The 8869-nt window shown below is 45.4% G+C and overlaps 1 protein-coding gene across 1 annotated transcript in view; it reads left to right on the forward strand.

Annotated features, from left to right (window-relative positions):
• Window positions 1–8869, forward strand: part of LOC100748863 (LIM domain only protein 3-like) — a 25561-nt gene that overhangs the window by 13527 nt on the left and 3165 nt on the right. The window contains exons 2-4 of the mRNA XM_003494705.4: window positions 660–771; window positions 1043–1306; window positions 8797–8868. Coding sequence (XP_003494753.1) covers window positions 683–771; window positions 1043–1306; window positions 8797–8868 — 425 coding nt within the window. The 5' untranslated portion in view covers window positions 660–682. The remainder of the gene's footprint in view (window positions 1–659; window positions 772–1042; window positions 1307–8796; window position 8869) is intronic.

Here is an 8869-nt window from a genome sequence, read left to right on the forward strand (position 1 = left end):
GCCGAGGATGTTTGTATGTAATAATGGATTGTTACTCAAAGTATCCGGCTAATTAATTAAGCCCCCGCGCCTCGCCGTGCAGCCACTCACCATTTTAGCCGGCCGCCCTCCTTCCCTCGGATCGCCTTTAGAACGCGTTCGTTCCTGCGAATGTGGTTGTCCGTGTTTCTCTCTCGTACCCGCGCTTTTCACCCTCGTCGGGCCACGTCAGTTCGAACTACGAACGATTTCTCGCGATCGATGCTCCCGCCAGTGGATCTGCGAACTGATTTCAATCTCGATCCTTCGGTTCGACGTCCATTTCTTATCGATCGAAATTTAGATCCTTGGCAAATCTTCTGACGTAATGTTTGATATTATTCTATGCAATTATTTTCGATTGAAGCAAGAGATTTACGAGGTTCGTGGGAATAGCGGAATCGATCTATCGAAAAACGCAAGTACGGGAGATTTAGCGCGCGTCGTCGGACGACCGGTCCAATTAGCGTGGATCGTTATTGCATGTTGTCGGCCACTTAGCAGACGCTTATTATCGCGACGTACGTGTACATTACGCGGTGGCTGTCTGCGGGCTCATTGTTAGGAACGCACAATGGCAGAGAGACACGATTTACGATGTCGCGGATTTAACGAGTCGACGTTCTTGTTCCGTGTTGCAGACGGCGTTCTAGCCGAAATCACGATGACGATGGACGTGAGCAAGTCGGAGCCGAGTAAAAATGGCGCGACGCAGCACGAGTGCGCTGGATGTGGGAAAGCGATCACGGAAAGGTAAGACGATCGCGGTCTTCAATTACTACTTTTATTTCTTTCATGAAACGAAACGGAATGAGGTAGAAACAAAGAACAAATTGAACGTAAAATAGAGAAAGACGCGATTGACGAACCGTGACGAATTACTTAAAAATATAAGACGGACGATTTAGAGAAACTTTCTAATCGGTCAAAGGATAAGCTTCTTCCGAGAACCGCGGTCAAAGATCAGTTTCGAGCACGACGAGTTACTGGTCGGTAAGAAGGAAAACTATGGTCGGTTCTTCAGGTATCTCCTCAAGGCCATGGACCTGTTCTGGCACGAGGACTGTCTGAAGTGCGGGTGCTGCGACTGTAGGTTAGGAGAGGTCGGTTCTAGTCTGTTCACCAGGGCCAACCTTATCCTCTGTAAGAGGGACTACCTCAGGCTGTTCGGGATTCCGGGACACTGCGCGGCCTGCAACAAACAGATACCGCCGTTCGAGATGGTTATGAAGGCCAGGTCGAACGTCTATCACTTGGACTGTTTCGCTTGTCAACAGTGTACTCATCGGTAAGTTATTCGACGCAAGAAAATCCTTCGATCGATTCGATTTACACATCGTTTCGCTGTAAACGTCAATTTTTCCGTCGTTTTTCTTTCTGTCTTCTCATCCTACGATCTCCGTTTACGTTTCTCTGCATCGAGCCGTACGACGATGCAAACGACGAGGGAGAGGGAACTGTACGCATGCAAAAGTAACAAAGACGAACAGAGTTGGGGATGAAGAAAAATAGTACGACGGTGAAGGGGTATAGAGAAATACAGGGGACGAAAAGAAAGAAGCGAGAGTACGGTTTGCGAGAGACACAGTCCGCTCGGGAGTTGCTTTACAGGTCAGCTGGGAAATCACCCTGTGCTCTATCCGTCGCGACCTCTTCCTCCGCTCGCGCTAGCATTCCACGCAGCAGGAGGCTAACTTCTCGTCGCATTATTCCCTGCGACGCTTTCCACCCCCGCCAGGACCCTACCCCTGAGACCAGTTATGTAATTATCCAGATACTGCTGACATTTTTGTATCATATCGCACCGTGTAGCGTAGACAGACAGAAACAATGGCTAAATGCCGAACGAGAGCTCGCCACGTTTCCGGTTCAGCGTCTCGCGATGGACGACGAGAGGAAGGATGCGGTGGCGCGTGCCGAACAACGAAGTGGAAATTCACAGCACGAGTCTTCCTTTCTGAGTTCGATCCCTGAACCACTCGGGAGATTTTATTTCAAACGTAGGTCGAATCGCTTCGTTTATTGTTCGCCTCTCGTCTTTCGCGATTACCCTTCGCTTCGTCCTCTCGATGATCATGTTTTATTAAAGTTCCGCAATTTGGCTCAAAGCGATCTTTCTCTTCCTCTATCCTCCATCCCTTCCCCTCTTCTTTTCCTGTTGATCATCCGGTCTCTGCCATCTGACGCGTAAATTACAACGGACCGTGCGGCGAGTAATTTGCCCGGATGCGAAATTTTATTGCCGTTGGTAACCAGGCACGAGTAATTTCGCGACGTTACCCCTATCGTTTCTGCCGGTGCTTCGCGATTCCGTATCTTCCACGTTGCTTGCTACTTTGGCGAATACCCGAAACAAAGAGGAACGAAGTAGACGCAGGGAGACAGAGAGGGGACATGTAACTCCGTGTACCGCGATATACAACGGCGACAAGAAATTCGCGAGAGATATAGACGAAAGGGGACGGGGCTAGAAAAGAATAAGCTTCCGATAGAAATGGCGGTCAATGTAAAACGGCGAAACTATGGAACCGTGGTGAGACACAATGCCGACTTATTGACGAGATGAAAGGTTTCGAGGGTGGCAAAAGCGGGTGGTTGGCAGCGGTCTCTGGTTGTACGTAAGAGAGCGCGAAAGAGAAAAAGCGAGGTGGACGAGACGACGAGAGGTCGAGAGGAACCTCGTGCACGAGTAGGAGAGGGAGAAGGCGAAACGGAACAGGAGAATGTAGTTTGGAGCCAATAACAGTGGCTCGTCCAGGCGTGCGACAAACGTTGTACAGCTTCTCAAACAATGCGAACAAAAGGGCATCAATTTTACGTTTTTATCGCGTGGCATTGTCTGTCTTCGACAATGGGCCGAGCGGGCAGCGACGGAGCTGCGCGCCGCCATGCCCAAAGCAGTGTCGCGTTCATCGCGGTACAACCGACTTCAACGGAATCGACGAAAACCTGCTTTTGTCTCCGTGATTCACCCCGTACCGGAGAGTGTTGCACACACGCGACATTCTTGCGGTTCGTTGCAAGCCTTTTCGCTGGATCCCCGGGACCAATAGCCTCGGCGATTGCCCGTTTCGCGGAACCATTCGTTTTGAAACATTGGGCGAACGCGTTTTCACGCTGGATAACCGGCAACCTAATTTCCATTACAGTTTACCATCGTAGCTTCGTTCGGTTCGCATCGGAACGATGGTTATCTATGAGAAATCCGAAACGTTCTTGATACATTGGCAATTTTTTTCTCGGTTTAAAAGCTAAGTTTTATATATAAAAAATCTTGCCGTTGTCCGGTACTTTTTACGTACGATACGATACTTTGAAAAATAGAACCGTATATATTCAAGAATACGAGACCTACAAACCGTCTTTCGCTTTAACCGAACGAAATTGCCGACGATTAGATTTCATTGGTAATTTAGCGTACCGCCAATCCCGCCAATTATTCCCGTTTGATCGAAGCCCCAAACGTTCCGTGGCCCGGATCGAAACGATTCCGGGCGTTCTCGGTCGGATTTAGATATTTCCCGTGGTGGGGAAGAGAAAGAGAGAGAAAGAGAGAGAGAGAGGGAGAGGGTGGATCGTTTCCAATTATTTCGTCGGTAAAAAACGGACGGGTGAACTCGAGGAGGGCAATTATACGCGGGGCGCCGCGACGTGTAACGCGACGACTTAGAGTTTGCAATTAAACAGCAACAATTACACGGGGTAACTTTAGACTGTAATAACACAGAATAAAGGGTTGCCGGTGGCGGTGCCTAGCCTACCACCCTCCTGGTTAGAGGATGATTTACCGATCCAATTAGATATCTCTCTCTCTTGCTCTCACTCTCTCCCTCTCTCTGCTTCACCAATACGCAGAAAATCGCGTCGTGTGTGTGCAGGCAACTTTCTACTTACACACGTTTATTCGTGCGCGCGTGAACGACAGAGAATACGCGTCCCCTCGACGTTTCTTCGATCCTCTTGAGGAGACGTCCGGTCAAATTTAACGATCGCCCAGTTAATGCCCTCGTCGACTACAAATTGCAGTTTGCCGTCGTGGCGTCGCTAATTCGACGTCGGCCGATTCTTCGTGCTCGAGCATCGCGTATCGAACAAGCCGCGTCCGGTTAATCTAGAAAAATTGGAAGTAGGTGTTGCAAAAATGATCTACGTGTTTCGTAACTTTGCTTGTTTGTCCTCGGACGAGAACGACGATCGTTTCTATAGAAGTACGTATTAAGTAAATACGAGATTGAAAGTTGTAAGGGACAGTGGATTATGACGTGTCATTGACAGTTCTTACGTTGAATCGCAATTAGAAGAAATACGATAAAAGTCGACTTAACGGGTCTCGCACGTTTATAATGCACGGCAACGGATGCGGGAACCTGTTTTAAAGCATATTAGCTATAACCGCTTTGAATACGATTATTACTTAAAATCACCGTCGTATTACGATCGTCATCCTGTGATACGTACTTGCAACCAGTTAGCTTCGCATCGGTGAAAGCTTGATACTTAGTCTTTGGATACTACGTTTGTACCCAGGATCTGTTTAACGTTGAGCCATTCCTCCTTAATGAAAAAAGAAAAGGAGCAAAACATTCGAAAACCTGCACTTACACCATGAGCACGTCATTAATCGTGCACGGCTCGGTTGTTCGAGCTGATACGCTTAATTTGCCTGGCAACGCCTTGCAGCTGGACGAGAGAAAGAGAGGCAGACGGAATCGGGGAGAAAAAGAGCGAGAGAGCTGTTTAATCCTCTTTTCTGCGTCGAGGAAACTCGTCCCGTCGCGGCAAAGGCGCAAATTAAACCGGTAACGTTGCCACCGGGTCCCCGGACGCGATCGCGACGTTGAGACGCGGCGCATATGCAAATTTTATTCAAGAAACCTGTGTCCCTTCAAAGAAAAAGATTCACAGAGACGGGCAACGGTGAATGTTTTATTTCGTTGGCGTTGGTCTGGAGCAGAGACGCTCCGGGAATGTTACAACTGCATCGAACACGTCCCGTAAAGCGCAATCTAATGGGGTCACGCATTGGCACCGGTTACTTTATTTATTTACGCGATACCCGGCTTTCGAGGTTCTGGTCGTCCGTTTTCCGCAGTGGTTGGACGTGTCCGATTCTTCTGCAATTCTCGTGCGTCCAGAGCCTTCTGGCTTCAGCGAGCTCCGGTGACCCTCGTTAAACATTCGCCCGTAGCGATCTCCGAGACCAGCTTCCTCTATGGATTGAAATTTTCTATGTGAATCAGACTACGAACCTGGTCTTTCGATACCAACCACTGTACCGATCCTCTCTGCTTCAACTTCGTGGGTGGATTAATATTTCAAGCGCGCTGTTGTTGCGGTACGCCATTGGTGACTCGCAGATACGTGACGGTTCTCTACCAGACATCGACTAGTCTTTGCCTCGAAAACTATTGGCAATGTAACGCTGAAAATTTTAAATGGTAAATAAAATTGTAAAGTCTTAGGCTATGGTTAAAATATATGCGTGTTCTGACACAAGACAAACTCATAGGAGTCTACATAATAGTTACTATATATTTGATTGCTCCGAGCAATGGAACATTTAGAGGATGAAACCCATACGCTCATAAGACTCTACAGTCGCTGACGAAAGAATTCAGACGCTTGTAGGAACATTTTACAAATATATCAGGTACTCAGATGCTACACGAAACATTTCTAAATCTCCTTAGCGCTGTAATCAGGCTCGACGTTACATTGGTAAAGCTTGAAACAATTCTGATGATGTACATGCAATCTACGAGATATTTCGTAACGAATATATATTTCACTAAGATCATAAAAATATTTAAACAGTTAGTATTCGCTATATTAATAAGCCTCGTTCAATGGGACCATCTTAGATACTAATTACCATATTTAAAATGGCTACTTCTTCGTATGGTATATATATGTGTCTATCAATTACTTTTAATAAATATATGTTTCCAGTAAATATTTCGGAAATTTTATGCTCATTTGAAATTTTTTTCCACTATAATCATGATACTCGTGTTTCACTGTAGCAATAATAAAATTTCAATATCTTTTCTACGACACACACGATGTACATATTGCACATTACATACGATAAGTTCAAAGACTTTTGTGAGTCACTGTATACATATATGCACCTATACTTATTCGTCAGAATTTGCTATTTTGCTATTTTTCCATCCTTTGCTATTTTGTATTTTTGTTCCTGTTTCTCTTCTCTCTTCTCTCTTCTCTTTCTCTTCTCGAGCGTCAAGAGGCGAATAAGATCGGTCGTTTATTCTATCGTTAGAACACACTGCGCGCGTACTACGTAACAACGAGAACAGTTAATTAGGAGGGTTAAATTGTTGATGAAACAATGCGCTCAAAATGCTAGATGGAAAACGTTAAAGTGGAAAATCAGCGGGTATCGCGCGCTGGTATCGTGCCACGACAGACAGCTGCACCGGTTGCTAGAATTAGAGGAATGGGATTCACGCGGCATTATTCGCGCGATTATAATAGAGACTCCTGAACGAATGCACTCATGCAACAATATAATTCTGGCGGATCATAGTTATGTGAATATCTAGTTCGATCCAGACTTCACGGAGGAATGACTGAAAGAATGTGACGCGAATCGTTGGTACTTGCATTCCACATTCACGGCATATTATTATAGAAAAAGTACCTACAGGAGAATTTTAATATCGTCAAATAGTATTCAAAAGCTCAGCACTGTGAATAGCACTGTGACCTATAAAAGTAAAATCTCTCGACATTGTGTTCAAGATGGATCGTCTAACGTTTCAGGCCTGTGACAAGATCTTTGGTCCTAATGGCACTTCTGGCAACATCTGAACGTAAGGGTACGTTCATCTCGTAATTTCTCTACAAATTCACTTAACCAACTACCAAATTTAACTGGTCATTTGGGGTACCAATCTCTTGCACATAATAATTTCTTTACGCGTGGTTTCATAGCTGTTGAAAATCAGTCAAGGATTAAAATACGTTCAGCTTCTAATCCCACGCTGTAGAAGTTTCTAATTAAAGAACGACCGGTTAATAACTTAACTAACCGGTCCTAGACGCGACAGTGATTCCACGATGGTAACCAAAGGCGTGTTGGGATTAATCGAAGTATTTAAAATGACGATAAATTTCTACCTTAAAAATTACGATCATTAATGTCATCTTTCCTTAACATATTCAATTTCCTTTCTTTAATCTGCTTAAGAAAGTAAATCACTCATTTCCGAAGTAGTTGAATATTAATCATTTACCCAGATAATGAAATCGAAACATTTACAAAACGCCAAGTTGATCGGTTCTATTAATTTTAATGCACAGAATGCACAAAATTCGTTTGATAGTCAAGCCTTAAGTATCTTATCGATCAACCCCAAAATGCAAATAAAAAAAAGCAGAAGGGAGAGGAAGGCAGAAGCAGACAAAGAATGAAATTTGAAAGAGAAGAAATCCGCGAGATGAATTCGTTGAGCGAAACAAAGTAAATAACCGAGGATGGTTAGGTGTCAGGCAATTGACAAGGAAAAGAGAGAACACCTTGAAAGCAGAAGGCCGGTTGCGGCGAGAGATGGTCTCGCATGGTGGAGACCAGAAACCAGCAGGTGACGGCCAGCTGAATAGCGAGTAGAGGAACGACAGTGAGAGGTATAGAGGTGACAGAAGGGCGAGTGAAAGAGAGAAAGAGAGGTGGAGGTGGATCAGAGTACAGCGTCATTTAGCAGACGACGCGTATAATGGGGGAAACGAGCGAAACCCGGTATAAGCTGTGCTCGTTGGGAATGGCCGCGCGCAACGCGATAATTCTATTTGCCGTACGATTATGAGAGTATCTACCTCGAACCAGACTCTGCCGCTCTCGTATTTCGCTCTCGTATTTCCTACCGGGATCAAAGCGGATGTGAGACCGCTCGCGGACAGAAGCCCGATAATAATTATTTGTCCGACGCGTTGCGATACGCTCGTTATCCAACGCTCGTCCCCTGCCACCCTTTGTCATTGTTTCTCCTTTTTCCCTCCCCCCCCCTTTTTTTTTTTTTTTTTTTTTTTTTTTTTTTTTTTTTTTATGAGAGTATCTACCTCGAACCAGACTCTGCCGCTCTCGTATTTCGCTCTCGTATTTCCTACCGGGATCAAAGCGGATGTGAGACCGCTCGCGGACAGAAGCCCGATAATAATTATTTGTCCGACGCGTTGCGATACGCTCGTTATCCAACGCTCGTCCCCTGCCACCCTTTGTCATTGTTTCTCCTTTTTCCCCCCCCCCGATTTTTTATTTTTTTTTTTTTTTTTTTTTGAGTCCCACTTTTTCGGATTTTCCTCCCTTTTTGCCTTTTTTCCTCCATTGTGACGATCAACCGTTTATCGACGAGCTAGCAGCGACGCGATACCTATGCGTAGTGGTTCGCGAATGAAAGAATCGTTACACGCGTTCTTTTTATATCGATGATATTTTTTCCAATTCTTCTCGCCGAATAATCCCTGATTTACCCGTTGTTAATTGGCAAGAAATTAAAAAAAAAAAAAAAAGAAAAAGAAAAGAAGTAAGAAGGAAAAAGATATTAATCATATATTAAATATCTCTTCTCGCATAATGTCGCCAAGTGACAATCGATCGAACAAAAGTTCAGGCGTTCTCTTTGAAGCTGGCTCGGGGATCTCGCAACGTAACAGATGACGAGAAACGTATCGCGCGGAGATCTCATCGAATCGCGGTTGGAGGCGGTGTACAAGTCGAAACGGCGCGACACCAGTAGCCTGTGGTTTTGATTGCAGGTTTTGCGTGGGCGATCGATTCTATCTGTGCGAGAACAAAATCCTGTGCGAGTTCGACTATGAGGAGAGGCTC

Source organism: Bombus impatiens, unplaced genomic scaffold (genome assembly GCF_000188095.3).
Source record: "Bombus impatiens unplaced genomic scaffold, BIMP_2.2 scf_3474, whole genome shotgun sequence".
Lineage (NCBI taxonomy): Eukaryota > Metazoa > Arthropoda > Insecta > Hymenoptera > Apidae > Bombus > Bombus impatiens.